Genomic DNA, 20,990 nt, shown 5'->3' on the forward strand with positions numbered 1-20,990 from the left:
AAATGGACGTGGCGTCGCCCACTTATGGACCAAAAACCATATCTCAGGAACAACTGGACCGATTTCAATGAAATTCGGTATATAATATTTTCTTAACACCCTGATGACATGTACGAAATATGGGTGAAATCGGTCCACAACCACGCCTTCTTCCAATATAACGCTATTTTGCATTCCATCTGATGTCTTCTCTGTATAATATATACATTAAGAACCAATGATGATAGCGGAATAAAGCTTTACACAAATACGGTATTTGAGCTGAGGTATCCCTTGTGGAAATAAATTTTCCAGGTCCCTGATATCGAACACGAAGAACTCAGTGCCTAACCTAACCTAACCTAATTTTTCACCGAAAATATCGGTAAATCTCTCAGAATTTAATTCTAAATAATTTGACAGCAAAATAAACAAATATGTAAATGAGGGATAATGAAAAATGGTTGATGACACCCGAACTTAGCCCTTCTTTACTTGTTTCTTTTATGCTCATAGCTACTATCTCTTAATAAACCCCAAATATAGTATTGTTACTATAACTTTTACAAAAGCAAACTTTATACGAAAAAAGGTATATTCTTACCGCTTTTGTTCATAATTAATCAGAAAATCATAAAATAAACTTTAGGACAAAGAACGAAAATTTTTTTTTAGAGTCGTGAAATTGATGACCTTCATGAAATATGCGTATTCGTATTATTTCGTTATCTTTCCCATATTTGCAGCAATAGAATTCAAGTAAATCGATTGTACAGAACTTGAGATAATGCCGGTACCGTGTGGAAAAAAGTAGTTTCGAGAAAAACGCGTTTAAAAAAGTGAGTCTACCTACCTACCGGGCTAGGTACTGCGTCACTAAAGTAACTGTAGCTCTTAAAATAATTTTAATTTTTAAAAATCCTGTAGAGGATATGTTCTTAAGGGTCTAAAGTTTAAATATATGAAAAAAGTTCGATTTTTCAAAATTCTAGAGTAGAATACCCCCTTAATATGATAGAACACGTACATACATACATATGTATATATTCTTGTGATAAATTTAATTTCTATTAGTAAGAAATATAATACAAAAATATTTACGGTAAAAATCAAACAAAAATATTAAATATGTAAGTCCAAATTGACTATAAATACTATTATGTATGTATGTGGCTAAATGAGCCTCAGTCTCCTGCCCGACACAAGATATAATCAACACCGAACAGCAATAATCACGCATCCAGAACACTCTACACTCACCGCATTAAAATATACGTCACTAACACGCTTCATTCACCACACTCATCTTGACACCACCTACAATCCACATCATACATAACTACAATACGAATACCACTGCATTTTTCACCACAACCAAAAGGGAACAAAAGGGGCAGAGAAACAAGTTCGTAACTTCTTTTTTTTGCGATCCGCTGACGATAGCAGTGCGATTCACCCCGAGCTCCAACATTTACTTTGTGCGAATATCCAGTTAAAAAAAAAGGGAATCCGTCTTAAACATTTATATTAAAATTCTAGACTTTCAAGTTGTGTTAAACATCTAAACTCCTTTTTTTAATAAATACATTTTGTAAAATTTCTTAGCGGAATTGAGTGTTGCCCTTTTTTTCTTATAATTCCGAACGGTGAGTGTGAGGAAATTAATCAAAAGAATCAGTATGCAAACTACTAAACAAAACAAAATTATACTCATATCATAATTATTTTTACATGTAAATATGGAATTGCTGAGGGCAAAACACAAAAGCACATACAAGCGATTTCCTGGTTGAAAGCAAAAATTGAAGCTTGAAAATTTCACAATGCTGTTGTTGGGAGTAGTGATAAGGAGCACGCATACATATTTTGTCTCTTCATATTCTCTGCTTGGGCATACATGCCACGTCATCATACACCGAAAATATATATATTTATTTTTCTTCATTTTCTCTGTTGAGTATGTGGAGAACTGTTAAAAATGTTAACGTTTCATAGCGTGAATTCTGTGGTTGTGAGGTAAATTCCTTACTATAAATCTAACAAATGTTCGTTGTCGAACCTGCACCTTCTTTATGCTTAAAGTTCTCTGACCGAACGTTTTGTCAAAAAGTCAATGTGTCGAAGGACTGACCTGACGACAAAGCTTTGCCGAAACGAACGGCCGCCGATTATCACCGCTTCTTTTGCCGCTATACAGCTTCGCCCACAAACCAGCGTAAATATGTACATATGTTCATGTGTGAGCTTGCATACATATGTAGGTATTGACGCAGCTGCGTAAAAATATTTCAGAATTACAAAATATTTTGTACATTCCTTGACAAATACAGTCAATCCCGGCTATGTGTTATAACCAAAGATGCAGATATTTGTTGTTTGTTAAAAATAAAAATATGAAATGGTACATAATCGAGTGCAGATACTTAAGCGAGTGGTACTTAAAACAATAATTTCTATGTATTTCAAAAAACAAAGCGTGAGATGCAGCAAGATATAGGCAGTTAAGAGAGATGATTTTCATTTCACTGGAGTACTACTTAGCCGGGATTGACTGTACACATAAATCAGAGGAATATTGAATATTTTCTTTGAAACATTTCTTGGCTTGAAAATCGAGAAATAAACTATGTTGTCACTTTCATTCTAATGTATTTGAATATACTTTTATATGCGGGGTTTTCACATTTTCCTTCTCATACATTTCAGAAATATGTACATATATTCAATTTATGTTTTTTAGCTTTTGAAATCGTCGCGAAAAGACGCTTGTAAGCAAGGCACGCTCGGGGAGATGTAATGGCGTCTGCTTTATGAATGAATCGAATTTGCTTTTTGAAAGTACGTTTGTGTTCATGAATGAAAAATTTGTTGCTTAATTTACTATAAATTTTGACGTCGGCCATATTGATTTCTGATGCTATTTGAGACGATTGTTGTTTCTTTAGAAAAAAAATTATTGGCAATTTTTGCGTGTGACATATCTACATGTGAACGCATATAAGTATATATGTTGTGTATGCATTGTTTGTGTGGGAATATCATACCCACATATTTATGTACATGTGTACGCATATAAGTATGTACTCGAATGATGATGTTTTAGACCAGGGATGGGCACATTAGCCCTCAGTGGCATTTTGCCCGTGCGGGCACGAGTGCACATTTTGAGGGCTAGGTGAGGGGATCATCGCGGGCAAACATGAAGAGGGAAGTGAGAGCAACGTTTTACCACTCCATATTTACAAATGAGAGCAACGTATTTTCCACCACCATTGACTGATCTATCACATGTACAGTGGTGTGAACAAAATAGAAACAACCATAAGGTGTTGTGAAGTTTTAAAATATGCTGTTTTCTTATTAAATAAAATTGTTTTTAGATACATAACATAACATATATATATTTTTTCCTAACAGTGATTAAAATTTCCCACCATGCAAAGGTAAATAAAAACAAATTTTAATGCGAAACTCTAAACTCTGCAAATTATGTTTACCCATTTTTGTTCACACAACTGTACAATTCCGATATGAAGTAAACTTCCACCATAAAATTTGTGTACAATGTCAGTATTGCCGCAACCACTCTGCGATGAACATCAAGTTACGGAGGAATGTAATTCATTTTTTTCGCAATTTTTCTCAACTTGTTATGCCCTTCTCTCCGTAAACTGATATTCCCCTCATCTAGCACCCGTGCGCACTTTGCTAACTTTGCGGGCTAAAAATGTGCCCATCCCTGTTTTAGACGATTGTTGTTTTTGTAGAACAATATTTGTAGTTTTTGCGGGAGACATATTTACATGTGTATATATGAAGGTTTGTGTGTGCATTTTTCGTATGGGAATGTCATGCGCATGTACATAAGTACATATAGAGCAGCGCGCGAGTTAAAAATAAGGTATTCCTTATATAATAATAGTAACAAACAACAAAACAATCTTTTGTTTCAGTAAATAGAATGCATCAAAACAACCTTGATTTGGGACAATTGAAATGCACTATCACTACAACTAACAAGTATCAAAACAACATTGACAACAACGTTATCTTAAGGTTGGTACGCAGCTCTCAAGTAATTGCTCAATAACAAAAATACATTATTTCTCAAGTAATGTTGACAGCTGGTTACGCATTGTGAATGATCCACATTAGAAGAGCAAGAGAGAATAAACAAAGTAAACAAACTTTGTGCGTATGCATGTATGTATGTATGTGTATGGTAACACAAATTATTTCATTGAGATTTAAGGAATGTTGTTGATGATTGGTTGGTTTTATACAACATTTCAAAATGGAATATACTTTATAATAATGATTTCAACTAATTTAGGATGAATTTGACGATTACTTCGAATTTCCTTCAAGAAACAATTGTTGATTTGATGTTTCTTCGCAAAACCAGGTTTGCCATATTCACATTTTATTGAAAAAAAGTATTAAAAATTAGTACTAGATTTCTTGAGAGCTGCGTACTAGCACAAGTAAGCTTATCGCAGGAACGTTTCTGGACCGTTTCTTAAGCGTTTTTTTATATGAAGTTTTTACGTTTCTTGAGAGCTGCGTACTAAGCTTTACTCGTAAAACAAACCAAATGTATCTAAGGAAACAATAAACAGTAAACCAACCTAAACAAATAATATAATCTGTAAACAAACTATGAACTAGTAATAAGTTAGTATAAATAGCAGTAAGAACTATGTAATAAGTTAGTCTTAAGAGTATAAATAAAGAGTACACATTTCAGTGCAGCTCAAAATATATTCTTTTGACTCATTTTTACTTCTGGTAAAAATTAACTGGGGGCTCAACCGGGATGGCAAATTTATTTGCTATCCAAAAAGCCAGATTTTATTCCGAAAGGACTAAATCAAAAAATTCCACAGGAAGTAGGACTTTCAGCACTAAATGCCTGAAAAAAGTGCAGAAACAAATGGCAATGAATGTAAATATACATACGTCCTGTAACAGCGGACAATACATCCAGAATGAATCAAAGCAGATTCTGAAAAAACGGACAGCGGCGAATTCAGCAAAATTCATAACGGACCCTGGAACAGCGGACAGCGAAAATTCCTGAAAAAGTGGAACAAGGTACAAAAGTATAAGTCCTGAAATAGTGGATAATATTTTCACCAAGATTCGCAATAGACCCTGAAACAGCGGACAACATTAACATATTCCCACCAAGAGGAGACACCAGAATCACTACATACCAAATTAAAGGATGACTAAACAAATATCAACAAAGAAATCTTTGGCATCAATCTCAACATCGACAACCTCCATCAGTCCCAATGACGTGGATCGATTTTTTCAAACAAAAAATCCAGCAATTGTTAAATGACGGAATGTTACAGTCAATAATTGCAAAAAAGGCACCGAAAACAAGGCAAGTGAAAAAGCAAAATTGTTGTTGAATTCTCGAAAACTAACGCTAACTCAAAACGAACTAAAAGAAAACATCATCTGAAACATGAAAAATTAATTAAGTATAGATATCTATTAATTATAAACATAAAAAAATCAAACACATACGAAAAGACAACAAGCACATACCGAAAACAAGCAAGCCAAAAAGGGAAATGGTTGTTGAATTCTAGAAAATTAACGCTAATTAAAAACTAAATTATAAGAGAAAAGAAAGTATCATAAGAAACACGTAAAAATTAGAATTTACTATATAATATAGAAAGGTATAAATTATAAACACAAAAAACTAATCAAACATGTTAAGAATTGGGTGAATTGGTGCGATATGGCATCAACGAAATACCACGACGTCAATGTTGAAAAAATGAAAGATAGAGATGTAATGAGTAGTAATGAGGAGCAATGTTTAGTATTAATTTGGATTCGGTCAAATAAACATCGTTGGGTTTTTCTATCTTTCCCAACGTTAAAAAAAATCATGTGTTTTATTCAAACAGTTCCTCTTATGAGAAACATTTGGTCCATGTCGAGCCGGATTTGTGATCGGCCTCGATATAAAGAGGAGATAAGATTAAAATACTTAAACATGTACGTATGTATCCAAGGCAAATTTAAGAATTCGCACTGTATGTATGAACCTGTGTTAAAGAGGTGAACTTTCATGTAAAGAATTTAAACCTATCATCCAGATAGAGTGCACACTATTTGTACTACCTTGCATATACATACATATATACATGGGAATATGAGAAAGAGAGAGAAACTGTATTTATTTGTTGCGAATAGTCAGTGAAATGGCGACACTTACGCATGCTAGTTATATATCATCTCTCTCATTCTCTTCGAATTGTTATTGTTGTTCTTGGGAATATTCAGTTGCTATCCTAATTGTTATATCTATGCCTTTAAAGGTCACCTTGGTCAACTGGATATTCCAGGCAATGCACCGCTAAACGTTTGGGCTTGACGAGAGCGACTTCAGTCTGGGATCAACGATCAAGCGGAGATAAGCTAAGATCAGATCAGTTCAATAAACTTATAATTGTTAAAATTAAAAATCGTGTTTTATTTAAAACCTAAAGAAATGAAAAATTAAAGAATCAAGAATCAAAGAACAAAACTGGCGACGAGGATGGGATGATTGATATCAAAACAAACATCCAGTGTACGAACTATAAGCGTGAAGTTACAGTGAAGTGAATTATTGATGAAGACTATTAAAAAACATACGGTACTGTACACAAGATAAAGGTGTACAATTTATTATTACAAAAAAAAAAAAATATGGAACCATAATACAAAAACAATAAGGAACCGTTCTATTGTGGTTTGTGCTCTTGAGTGGTTTGTGTTTTGGATGATACACTCAGTTGGTGTTAACATTGAAATAATTAGCTGTTACCGATTGATGTTATAATAGTGTTTTTATTCGACTCTCAAACATTTATCTTTTTGTTGTGCTACTTGACTTAATTAATAATCATGGCATTAACATTGTCTGAAAGCTTAAGAGAAGCACGAAATGTTCCGACTTTCTGTGGAACTGATAATTATAAACTATTAACATTTTTTCGTGATATGGAAACAATATTATCACTCACCGCACCAGAAAATATGGAAATTATAAGAAAAGTAATAACAAATAAACTACGTGGTAAAGCTCTACAGATGATAGAAACGCTGATTGAACCATCCTTTGAGGATATAATTTCAAAATTAAAAACCGAATTTGGGGTAAAGACAACGTACTTGAATCTTCGCAACGAGGCAATGAACGTGCACGCTCGAAACATCGAACAACTTCATTATAAGCTAAGTCAAATTTTATTTAAAATGAATAATAAATTTCATTTAGAAGGTTCAGTAGAACGTTTATATACTCCAAGGAATAATGAGGTATTAATTTTTGATGTGTATACTACATTTTTACCATTAAACATTCGAACTTTATTATTACAAAATAGTATTGATACTTTAGAAAAGGCAAGCAATTATTTTATAGTCAATAATATTTTGAATGACATTCAAATATTAAATAAAAGTAATTTTAAGGATAATTTAAGTAATAATACTAATGGTTATCGAAACACGTTAAATCTAAATAATTCAAATAATAATAATAATCAGTTTCGGCAAAATACTAGATTTCAAAATAATTATGGAAATTTCAGAAATAACTTTCAAAATAATAGCGGAAATTTCAGAAATAATAGTGGAAATTTTAGAAATAATGGTGAAAATAATAATAGTGGGAATATTAGAAATAATTTTCCAAAAGATGTTTTTAATAATGGTAGATACTTCAGAGATAATCATAATTATCAAAATAATAACAGTGGTAATTTTGTTGGTCGAAATCTTAGCCCAGATCAACAAACAACACCTATGGAGGTAGATAACTTGCAAACATACGAAAATTTTCGTCTTTCTCCACTACATACGAATTACCCTTAATAGATATTACCATTAATGATAATAGAATCAGGTGTTTAATTGATAGTGGTTCCATGACCACATTAGGCAACCTCGATACATTTAAAAACTACAATAATAAAAGAAAATTAAAAAAACCTGTATTGTTAAAAACATTAATGGGGACTCGCTTAATTTCTGAGGAAATTATAGTTGATGTTCCTATAGAATTCAATATGGTAGATAAAACTATGTCTATAAAATTGATGGAATTTGTGAACAAACCATTTGATTGTATAATTGGTGCAAACAGATTGTTGCCCCTCAAGGCATCCATTGATTTCTCTATTGGTGCATTGGTAATAAATAATCGGGTATTGTCTTTTGTTGAGAATACTGCTGTTGGTAGAAGTGTTGAAATTGTAGAGGAAGATTTTCTTGATATTTGTTATTTAGAAAAAGACGAATTAGATTATGATTTACTCTTGTCAAAAGATATTAATGTCGAAGAAAAAACTGAAATACTTAAAGTGTTGAAGAAAAACAAAAATATTTTTTATCAGGAAGGGCAGTTTTTGACTGCCACTACATGTGTTAAGCATAAAATCCTCACAAGGCCTCACAGTCCTATTTACATAAAAAATTATAAAAAAAAAAACCTATGCATTGGATGAGGAAATCAATCGTCAAATTGACTCAATGTTAAAAAATAATATTATCAGACCAAGTCGTTCTCCGTACAATTCACCACTTTTAATAGTTCCCAAAAAAACTGACAATAATGGTCACAAAAGTTGGAGGGTGGTAATTGATTACAAAAAGTTAAATAGCTTTACAATTGATGATAGATTTCCGATTCCTAATATAGACACATTATTTGAAAAGTTGGGTCGTTCTGTTTATTTCTCCACAATCGACCTAGCAAAAGGATTTCACCAGATATTAATGGACGAAAATTATATCGAGAAAACTGCATTTTCTAGTTCTAAAGGGCACTATGAATTTTTGAGAATGCCATTTGGCTTAAAAAATGCCCCTGCATCGTTTCAAAGGATGATGAACTATGTATTGAGTGATCATATTAATAAAATATGTATTTTGTATATGGACGACATTTTGGTGTTTTGCACTTCACTAAGAGAACATATTGAAAGTGTTGAAAAAATATTTCAAAGTTTAATGAAATATAATTTAAAAGTCCAATTCAACAAATGTAGCTTTTTGAGAAAGTTTACTACCTATCTGGGTCACGTAATTACTTCACAAGGAATTAAACCCAATTTGGAAAAAATTAAAGCAATTCAGGATGTGAAAATTCCCAGTAACGTAAAAGAAATTCAATCCTTCTTAGGCTTAACCGGCTATTATAGGAAATTTATAAAAAATTACTCTATGATTGCAGCGCCAATAATACATTATTTAAAAAAAAATTCCAAGATTGACATCAATAACCCCGAATACATCGAGGCATTTCGTAAACTTAAACAGATTCTCACTTCTTCACCACTTTTGATTTACCCTGACTTAAAAAAAAAATTTACTGTGACAACTGATGCTAGTGATGTTGCTTTAGGTGCCGTTCTTAGTCAATCAAATAGGCCAGTATGCTTTGCTAGCAGATCGTTGAATAAACACGAAAAACAATATCATACTCTAGAAAAAGAGCTTTTAGCGATTGTCTGGGCACTAAAATATTTTCGGCCTTACTTGTTTGGTACATCGTTCATAGTTCAAACCGATCATCAGCCATTAAAATGGTTATGGTCCTTAAAAGAACCAAACTCAAGGATTTTGCGATGGAAAACGCTTATTTCGGAATTTGAATTTGACATTGAACATATCAAAGGTCAAGAAAACAAAGTGGCGGATTTTCTAAGTCGTTTAGAAATTGATAATGAAGAAAAAATTGATGACATGGAAAATTATGATATTAAATCATTATTTCATGATTCTATAAGTACAATACATTCAGGCGTTGAAAATACTAATGATCACTTTTTTATTTCTGATACTATCGTTAATAGATACTTCACTCAAATTAGAATTTTAAAAAATAAAACAAACGAATTTGAGCTTTTGTATAAAAAGTATAAAGTAGTTTATATTTCCGAAAAAGATTTACACAAAAGTTCTTACTTATTAGATTTATTCAGGAAATATCTGAAAAAAGGTAAAATTGGTATATATTTAGAATTACCTGATGACCAATACAATATTGTCCAAGAAAAATTGATTGACATTTTTTCTAACGACAAAAACATAGGTTTCACAAAATGTTTGAAATTAGCAAAAGATATTCAAACTAAAGAAGAACTTTATCAATTGATTGAGCACATTCATGAATCCGGTAATCATAGAGGAGTGTTGGAAAATTTCGCACAAATTCAATTTGAATATTTTTACCCAAATATTAAAAAATATATAAATAATTTTATCAATAATTGTATAATTTGTAATGAAAACAAATATGACAGGAAGCCATTCAAAAAATATTTTACTCATACTGAAACTCCTAATAAACCAAATCAAATTGTTCACATAGACATTTTTCACATATCAAAGACATATTTCATGTCCTCCATCGACAGATTTACAAAGATGGCGTCTTTACACAAAATTAGCGATAAGAACATGTGTACGATTAAAATAAAACTTTTGGAAAGAATTTCTTACTTGGGTGTACCTGAAAAAATGATAATGGATAATGAGTTTAACAATTCATTAATTCGTATGTTTTGTAGGGAAAACAATATAGTGGCGCATTTTACAACACCGGGGAGTCACACAGGAAATTCCGACATAGAGCGTTTCCACTCTACCATTATTGAACATATTAGAATTCTAAACAATTCTGAATTAAATGAAAGTATCGAAGAAATTGCTATAAGGGCCGTAGGCTTTTATAATAACACAGTCCATAGTGTAACTAAAGTAAAACCATTTGATTTTTTGACTAAAACAGATTTAGATTTTGAACAAATAGAACGAAATATTCATAATGAAAAAACAAAAGCTATTGAAAGAATCAACAGAACTAGGGACAAAATACCTGATTTTAACAACAAAGAATTATTTATAAAAAATTCTCAAGCGAAGAGAATTAAATTGCATAAAAGATACAACAAATTTAATAGAAACAATCCAAATAAAATCGATATAGGGTGTGTTCGTAGACCATTAAAAGTGTTTGAATAAAATGTAATGTTTTCTTATAATGTTTTATTAAGTTAAGAAAAAAAAAATATTTGTTTTCACTTTTCTTACTTACTAAATGAATTGTTACATTTCTAGTTTATGTTTGTCTAAAAAATTAAATATTAAATAAGTTATGTTAAATTTATCAAAAGAGAGAAAATATTGTAATCTCTTAAATATTTATGTTTTGAATCATAAACGTAGAAATAAGACAAAATTCGCAGGGACTCGAATTTTTTAAGGGAGGGCGAGTTATATATCACCTCTCTCATTCTCTTCGAATTGTTATTGTTGTTCCTGGGAATATTCAGTTGCTATCCTAATTGTTATATCTATGCCTTTAAAGGTCACCTTGGTCAACTGGATATTCCAGGCAATGCACCGCTAAACGTTTGGGCTTGATGAGAGCGACTTCAGTCTGGGATCAACGATCAAGCGGAGATAAGCTAAGATCAGATCAGTTCAATAAACTTATAATTGTTAAAATTAAAAATCGTGTTTTATTTAAAACCTAAAGAAATGAAAAATTAAAGAATCAAGAATCAAAGAACAAAACTTGCTCTGTGGAATGTGTTCGCGTGCGTGGTGAAAAGTTGAGCTAAGTTTGTATTTGTATGTATATGCGTGTGGAGACGCTTCGGATTGCTGTGGCAAAGCGAAAATATACATACATAAGTACATGGAGCATTGCAACTCGGAGTTGACTCGGTTTCGTTGTCAACTTTGAGAATAGCTGTCGTAGAAAATGCGAGAATTTTGCGAGAAAAGTATCCCTTAATAAAGGAAAGGTGAAAAGAGATGAGAATAGAATTCTATAGAATTTGTGAGAGAATTATATGAGAGGAAGAAGACTAGAATATAGCAATATGTGAATATATAGTTATGTATGTACATATGGATGTGCATATGCTATGGTTTACAGTCCACTAGATGGTATTTCTTTTTGTTAAGTTATACGTGCATGCGCTTGAGTTGACGGCATGTATACACATACATATGTATGTGCACATGTAGTGGCAGTCAAAGTGGCTAGAAGAAAACAAGAGAGCGAATGTTCTGGAATTGGAACTTATTCTATATTTCTTGCTTATAAGATGGAGTGAAAAGGTAAAAGATTGAAAGAGTAGCAGAAGCATCCTGATACGTATATATGTATATATACATATGCAGATACTGGCGTCGCCTACGTAGTTTTGACGATGAAATTATTTGTTAAAATGTAGAAAGGACAGTTGGTGACAAGAAGCACAAGGTGAAATATATACATATATTGAGAAGATATTTTTTGTTTATTATTTGGCGAAAGATTGTTAAAAGATAGTAAGTCTACTCTTTGCAGAAGCAGAGAAAAGCGTATATAGATTGAACGGAAAAGGTGTAATTGATATATTATCTTTATTGTATAAACAGCAGAATGGGAGGACAAGAGCTTTTGGACAGCCTATGCAAATCAATTTCGCGAATCATGGATTATTGCCAACATGCTGAGTTTAAAAATGCTTCGCTGGAACAGGTCAAAGTTCGTGCAGAGAAGCTGGAAGTTTATTACGCACGCTTTGTAGATGCACACAAGAAGCAGTTGGATCAGGACCGTGCACAAGTCAATGCATATGACGAGATTTAGTGGAGTCGCGCTATTTTACAGCACAAGCCCTGTTGGCTGCTAAGATTAAGGAGCTAACACAAATGCCGATTGTACTGGAGCAGCAACCTATGGCGGTGTAGGTAAACATGCCATACCAACAACATGACTTAAAAAATACCTGGGGTAATTTTGATGGCACATTAACGATGTGGTCTGGGTTCCGTGATCGGTTCTCTGCTGCCATACACGAAAATAAAAATGTTTCACGAAAATAAAAATGTTTCACCAGCTTTCAAATTTTCTTACTTAAAAAAATCGCTCGTTGGTGGAGCTGCACAAACACTGGGCGAATGGCAGTTTACGGATGATAATTATATAGAGGCGTGGGATCGCCTCAAGCAGTTGTATGACCGCAAGTATCCGATTTGTCGTGAACATTTACGACAGTTTTATCGTCTGCGAGTTATAGGAGGGGTGCCGCGAGCACATGATCTTCAGCGAATGTCTAATGTAACACACGGAGTGTTGCGGCAACTCCGAGCACAAGGAGTCCCAGTCGAGTCTTGGGATATGATAATTGTTCATACGTTGCATGAAAAGTTAGATCCAGATACGAGTAGGCAGTGGGAACTACAACGAGAGACAGAAACCCCAACTGTTACAGATGTTAGATTTCTTGGATCGTCAAGCAGCAGCTTTAGCTAATGTAACAGATGCACGTTATTCACGGTCACAAGACGTCAAGGTAGTTTTTAACAATGACCGAAGCACAGGTAGTAAACGGGAACGTGTAGCGAAAGGTGAAAACTTCCACCAAAGCAGGTCGTTAGGTGAAAGATCATTTCCATGCATTTGTTGTGGTGGCGATCATCCGCTATGGATGTGCGATGACTTTATCGCACTCAATTTGAGATCTCGTGAAGAGTTTGTGAGAAGAAACAATATCTGTCATAATTGTTTTAAGAAGGGGCACGGAGCTGGTAAGTGCTTTCAAAAAGGGTGTTCTCGTTGTCCAAGGCAGACTAAACATAACAGCTTGCTTTGTCCGATGAGGGAGGTGGTAAAACAAGCACTAACGGTTAAGGTTGATGAACCTTATCGCAGGCGCAAGTTAAAAGGGAAATGGGGAGCAAGAAGCACTAAACGGCGTCGTAGCGCAGAAATTAGATACGCTCATCCTGTGCAATCAAATATCGCAGAGGACCTTGTTGCCATTAATGAGGAGATCAAGATAGTCGACATGCAAATTAGTCTATTAGACAAGCAGGAACAATTATCAAAAAGGCGTAAATCACTTAGGGGTATAGAGCAAGATAGTAACGATAAAATTGAGAAAGAAATAAACTCAAATGTTGATTATTCTACGAGTTTTATTTTCAATTTAGATTCGAGGCCAGCCTTGTTGCCTACTATATCTGTAAGACTGGAAGCAAATGGTCATGGTTTTCGGACCAGTTCGAGCTAGATTGCGGCGCACAACCAAACTTTGTTGCTGCCAGTCTCAGTGACAGATATCAGTTTCCAATCTTACCAACATCGCGCAAGATGGTCGGTATAGAGGGGAAATCCTTTGGAGTCAATCGACGTACAGTACTGAAGATAAGGCCATGGTTCCAATCAAATAGGTACATAGAAGAGGAGTTTTGGATTCTACCAAAGGAAAACAATTGGCGCCGATCCTACCTAATGCTGACTGTAAGTTGGAACCAGCGTCAGTTTCATTTCTGTACCGCTTGCTGATCCGCATTATTAGGAACCTGGCATAGTGCAAGTGGTGCTCAATGTTAAGACCTTTGCAAAAATTTTAATAGCCGTACACTCACACAACTCTGATGGAATGGTATATCTTCAGACACATTTAGGTATGGTTGTATGTGGAGCGCATGAGAGACAAAGCAGTATCGAAACTGGGAATTCGATGTCATATATTGTTGTACAAGCATTGAGGAATTGGGTGAGTTGGTCAGGCGATTCTGGCAGCTTGATCAAGTGGCTACATTTTATAAGCGGACTGAAGAAGAAGAAAGCGTTGAGAAGATATTTGCTGAGACATATTCAAGAGACCCTACGGGCAGGTTTGTCGTTTCAATCCCGTTAAGAGAAAATATTGGTGATATTGGAGCTTCAAGAGAGATAGCGTTGCGGCGATTTATGTTTTTAGAGAAAAGATTAGAAAAGAATCCAGAGCTTAAAAAGCAATATGTCGACTTTATGAGGGAGTATAAGACGTCGGGGCATATGGAACTAGTATCGAGGGCCGCTAAACCAGGTGATTTAGTGTATCATATTCCACATCACTGTGTCACAAAAAAGTTCAGGGTGGTGTTCGATGCTAGCTGCCGTACAGATAAGGGTATCTCTCTCAATGAAGTGAAAATGCTTGGTGAAAAGTTACAGAGGGATCTAGCGGAGATAGTCTTCTTCTGAATATGTCGACAAATTACAAAGAGCGTTAGATATCGCGGCTTACTTGTTCAAATTCATATCAAATGTAAAAGTCCGCTTAGCAGTTAGGCGATCAAAAAGAAGAGAAAAGTTACATTTAGTGCCGGATAATGAGCACAGAGCAAAAGGAATGAAATTTTTGTTGAGACAAGAACAAGAGCAATATTACAACAAAGAGATTACGAATTTGGTAGTTGGTCGACGAATTCCAGAGAAAAGCAAGATTGAATCTTTAAAACCTGTGATGATGAACGGACTACTCAGAGTGCATGGTCGATTAAAAAACTCAAATTTAGAAGAAAGTATGCGACAACCAGTGATAGTTCCGGATGGTTCACGATTAGCGTGGCTAATAATGGATCACGCACATAGCGAAACGAAACACGGTGGGGTTCAAATTATGATGCAGTTTATTCGTCAGAACTACTGGATTCCGCGCCTACATAGTGCAGGAAATACCTGCACAGATGTGTTATTTGCGTGCGACATAATCATCGTACTGAAGTTAAAATGATGGCAGACTTACCCCCTGATCGAGTAAGGGCAGGTAAGCCTTTTTTGCACACAGGTGTGGATTATGCTGGGCCGATGGAGATTAAGATGATTGACAGGGATGGAAATCAGCTTATAAAACAGAAGTTGTGGCTTCGGTTTTTGTATGTCTCAAAACAAGAGCAGTTCACCTAGATGTGGTGACAGACTTAACGTCAGTGGCATTCATTGCCTGTTACGAACGATTTATTGCACGGCGCGGTCGATGTGAAAGAATTTACAGCGACAATGGTACAGCGTTTGTAGGTGCAGCTTGAGAGACACGTAAAGCAACGGAGGTATGGTACCAAAAGGAAGTATTTCAGCATCTGAGTGGGAAAGGAACGGAATGGCGGTTTATGACCCCTGCAGCGCCTCATCAAGGTGGCATTTATGAGGCGGCAGTAAAGTCCATGAAGTATCATCTTATTCGAACCATTGGTATACGAGTCCTCTCTTTTGAGCAACTATCAACCTTACTTACTCAAATCGAAGCGATACTCAATTCACGTCATTTACGTCCGCTTAATGACGATCCGGCTGATTTTCAAGTATTGACACCAGGTCATCTGTTAATCGGAGAACCTCTTGTTCTTCCGCTTCCGTTCGCAATTCCGGAGGGTTCCGCAGCTAAGGGTATCAAACAGTGGAAAGAGAGACGCTATTATCAAGGCGTTTTGGGTCAGATGGCAGAACGAATATTTGACTACACTGCAGGAGCGCAAGAAGTGGCGACGAGAATCCGAACGAGTGCGATTGGGGCAGCTAGTGCTGATTAAATGTGAAAATTTCCCACCTGCACAATGGGCAATAGGCCGTATAATAGAACTTTGCCCAAGTAGGGATAATTTGGTGCGGTCGGTGGCAATTCAAACTGCGACGAATATCTTGCGCAGGCCAGTCCAGAAGATATGTATCCTGCCTATAGACACAGAAGGTAAATAGAATTTGAGACCAGACCAGGGAGTTATTGTTGCTGGTTATCTTTGAAAAACTTCTGGTTTTTCGGTAGGACTGTTAAGAATTGGGTGAATTGGTGCGATATGGCATCAACGAAATACCACGACGTCAATGTTGAAAAAATGAAAGATAGAGATGTAATGAGTAGTAATGAGTAGCAATGTTTAGTATTAATTTGGATTCGGTCAAATAAACATCGTTGGGTTTTTCTATCTTTCCCAACGTTAAAAAAAATCATGTGTTTTATTCAAACAGTTCCTCTTATGAGAAACAAAACACATACAATAATTATGTAATTATTATAAGTCAACTTTAAGCCTAGATGTTTTGAAATGAGGACATTTCATTTTAACAGAGGGGAGAGTTAAGGAACGTATTCCTTATAATAGTAACAAACGACAAAACAATCTTTTGTTTCAGTAAATAGAATGCATCAAAACAACCTTGAGTTGGAACAACAACGTTATCTTAAAACAAAGCAAATGTATCTAAGCAAACAATATAATCTGTAAACAAACTTTGAACTAGTAATAAGTAAACATACTAGTTAGTATAAATAGCAGTAAGAACCATGTAATAAGTTAGTCTTAAGAGTATAAATAAAGAGTACACATTTCAGTGCAGCTCAAAATATATTTTATTTTGACTCTTTTTTACTTCTGGTAAAAATTAACTCTAGCAAATTATGATACTGGATTCAGAAATTTCAAAAAAAGGGTAAAAAATGATTTTTATTTTCAGGCACTCGCCATTTTTTCAAAAAAATATAGAGAATATATAGTAGAGACTATAACAGCATCCTTACTGATTAAGAATTTCTTTTGATTTTTTTTTCAGACCTCCAGGAGAGTCAGGATCAATGCCACCAGGATGCGCCATTTTTCTTACACCTGTCTCTCCCCCCCGCCTCTAATTATTTTAATTTTTATATATTTTTTGTAAACATTTTTTTGTATTCTTAAGATATCAATAAAAAAAAACACCATAAAAAATGGATAGTAAAAATATTTTTGGTTTTTTTAAATAAAATTCAAAACACTGCCCAAAATTTGATTTCTAGAGTAGAATACCCCTTTAAAGTTTCTCCTGCCGAGCCAAAAGTGGTGAAATCCACTAATAGAAAATTCATGGCTCTTGACAGTTCACACGCTTGTCCGTAGTTGGACCAATGTGGTCAAGACAGAATAGACAAAGAAAATAAACTTTGTGCGTAATATGTATGTATGTATGTGTATAGTAACATAAATATTTTCATTGAGATTTAAGGAATGTTGTTGATGATTGGATAAATTCAACGATTACTTAAAAAAAAAAAAATAATCGAGAAAACTCGATTCTCGAGTAGAATGGGAATCGAGTTTACCATCCCTACTGGCAGCCATCGCGTGCACATATAATAACCTTTGCACAATAACCACCACAAAAAAAAATGTTTTTTTTTTCCATGTTATTTATATGGAAAACAGAAAATTTGAAAGAGGTCCCTCTTAATATTAATATTAAGAGCTCATCTTTTGCGTGACGTTTTCTTTCTCATTTTCGAAAGTTTTTAGCCTGTTTTTCAGTTGAAAAAAAGGTTGCCTCAGAATGACACACCCTAATGAACAAGCAATAATAAATAAAATCAGAAAAAAATCACACTTACAATAAGTATTAGCAGTTAACAGTTGAAATGTGCATAAATTGCTTATGTAAATGCGTATGTATTAGTATTCACCTCTAAATCTGTGAATTCAAGAATAATAGAATAAATGCTATTTTTGTATCGCGTCATATTCTATCATTCTTGCGTGAAGTGCAAGATGCAAATTGCCTAACTAAGCTCTTCTTCTTGAATGTACATACAGACGTTTTTACAAGAATATGTCTATTTATATTTATGTTTATCTATTTCTCGTATATAAAATATTTCAGTAGACAAGAGAAGTGGGGGAAATATACGACGAATTTGCGATTAATTTTTTTAATTTGGAATAATTTATATTAATTATTATGTGTCATTTACCTGAAAATTTATAATGTGCTCTCCTTCTTGTGTATATGTAATGAAGGAATTGAATCGTATTATATTGAGCAACGTAATAATCACGTGGTCAAGAATTAAAAAGAAGCATGCGGTTAAAATTTCCAATGAGAATTGAAGAAAATAAAAAAATATTATCTTCGATTCGTTTTCAGTTCGGTAACATGTACGCTCCAAATCCACCACATCGTTTTTTTCGAACTAAGTAAACGAAGAATCAGTAATTTTTGCGCAATGCCCATATGTATGTCTTAGAAATCTCACCTTGGTTAATGGTAATATTGTTGGTTTTTTATTTCGTTTTCGCCGGTCATCAACTTGGCGAAAGTAATCCGTTACATATATATTATCAAAATCAATGTTGCTTAAGTACTTTTTGTGATATACTACAGCGGCTTGAAATAATTCAACTTATTATAATAAAATAATCATTTACTAAAAATTTGTTTACCAACTGCAACCTTAAAGACAAGTAGTGATAAAATGGTATTTGTGATGTGCATTATTACATCAAATGTTTTCTTCTTGGCATTAAATTCGTCTACAACTATATCAGATATGTGATCGAGTGCCCTAGAAATCGAAGTTTTAAATTTTTGAAATAATTGTTTTATATTTTATCAAATAATTATATTAATTATACCTCATGTCAGCATGTGTAATTACTGATTTTACTTTATATTTTAACTCCACTTCTGAGGTATTTCTAAATAGTGTATTTTGAGCATCATTCAATTGAACATAGTTGTCTCCAAAATTGGAAGGCAGCACTTCATTTGGTTTACAAATCATGTCTGGTTTTCCCAATAAATTCATGTGACATATAAAATCCACTTGAAAAGGCCAACACAAGAAAGTTCGAACTATACGGGGAAACTTATTCTCACATTCTGTATGAGCTTTGGCAAATGCTTCACGGCAGCGTTTCTCCCCTTTCACTATCTGCCTTTTACAACGAGTTTCAAATTTTTTTGTGTATGTCTTTTGCACATGGTGTCCCATATTTTCCGCTTTACGAAGAGTTAAATTATCATATGAATCGTAATCGGCTCCACCAACTTCAACGCGAATTGGTAGAAGGATTTCATTCATCTTTTCAAATGACTTTTCTACATCAATTAAATCATTTTCCATCGAATTTAATGTTTTTTGGAACGGTTTTATCATAATATCTAATCGGGTCTTGGTCAAATTATATGTAAGCGTTGTGGCACATGCAAACACTCGAACAACTTCTCCACCATTTGCAGCCAAATTTGCAATAGGACCTGAATTTGCTCAAATGACTTGTGTGTCAGAAAAAGCGTAGTTTCAATTTACCTGTGATTATGTAGGCGAAACTCAAAGCTCGCAAATAACTCCGTCCAGATTTTCCTGCCATTCCCATAAATATTAATAAAGTAATACACTTTAAACTCGATGTAAACAAAAATCCGGTTCCTGCCGTTAGGATAATGTCATATATCGAATAGAAAGCCATAACTTTTGAGCTTTTGCTAAGTTCCTTACCAACCAAAGTAACGATTATCCCCAACGTCATAATCTTCATTTCTAAAGAAAATTGAAAATTAAGCAGAAGTAGGAACCATAACACGGTAGCCACTAGAAAACCGACAAAACTACTACAAAAATATCTTTTACACGTCCAATTTTCAACGTTGCGGCTTAACAAAATGCAGTATAAAGAACGACATTTTTGAGAAAACATTAAACAAAATTTTCTTTTTATAAAATAAAACATTTCTATATGACATATATGAATGTACAATATTTGTTTTATTATATTTTCAACCTTAGATAACAAGCATATCATTGAAACACATTTACAGACACAATATATCTGTATTTCTGGGATAACTGCTTAAGTTGGCTCAAGCTCAAATTCAATACACATAATTAACCCACGTACAAAATATTTAAATGTATTGGCGTCAGTTTAGAATTGTAACTACAAAAATATAAACATATAAAATCAAGCATTCTTTCTGATTTTTATAAATTCGCCGCAGATATATTTTACATATTATTTATAATCGACCGAAAATATTAAGTAAAACCCATGTGCAAAACAAAATTTTTTTGACCTGCGCATTGGAGAAAATTAATACTCAATTTCAACAGTTGGAAACAAAGACGAAAAATCAGTCGACTCATTCATCACTGTGCTTTGTAGTTTAATTTTACTAAAATAATTTTTTAATTAACCCAACTATCTAACATTTACAATTTTAATTAAGTGGGAAATCACTTCTTTTTCTTCTCTATTGGCGTAGATAACACTTACGGATACAGTAGCGGTCGTTCCTTTTCGCTTTCGGAAAAAGGTCCTTCTCCATCTGGACTTTCCACCGGAGTGGAGGTCTTCCTCTTACTCTGCTTTCCCCGGCGGGTCCTGCGTCGGACACTTTCAGCGTTGGAGTGTTTTCG

At 34.0% G+C, this 20,990-nt stretch overlaps 1 protein-coding gene across 17 annotated transcripts in view; it reads right to left on the minus strand.

Moving 5' to 3' along the window:
- LOC105225669 (protein sneaky) overlaps nucleotides 1–20,635 on the minus strand; it is a 392,025-nt gene extending 371,390 nt beyond the window's left edge. For 5 of the 17 annotated variants that reach the window (XR_007421636.1, XR_007421637.1, XM_049448028.1 and 2 more), the window contains exons 1-5: nucleotides 19,884–20,620; nucleotides 19,207–19,831; nucleotides 19,015–19,136; nucleotides 18,828–18,958; nucleotides 18,546–18,764 (exon numbers count right to left, since the gene is read on the minus strand). Coding sequence is in view for 14 of the 17 variants with exons in the window: in XM_049448028.1 (XP_049303985.1) it covers nucleotides 18,546–18,764; nucleotides 18,828–18,958; nucleotides 19,015–19,136; nucleotides 19,207–19,831; nucleotides 19,884–20,376 (1,590 nt within the window). In the remaining 3 variants the exon portion in view is untranslated. Of the gene's footprint in view, nucleotides 1–18,545; nucleotides 18,765–18,827; nucleotides 18,959–19,014; nucleotides 19,137–19,206; nucleotides 19,832–19,883 lie in introns of all 17 variants that reach the window. The other 12 variants (XR_007421635.1, XM_049448018.1, XM_049448024.1 and 9 more) reach the window with 9 other exon arrangements.
- Nucleotides 20,636–20,990: the final 355 nt, after the last annotated feature.

Source organism: Bactrocera dorsalis, chromosome 2 (assembly GCF_023373825.1).
Source record: "Bactrocera dorsalis isolate Fly_Bdor chromosome 2, ASM2337382v1, whole genome shotgun sequence".
NCBI classification, from domain to species: domain Eukaryota; kingdom Metazoa; phylum Arthropoda; class Insecta; order Diptera; family Tephritidae; genus Bactrocera; species Bactrocera dorsalis.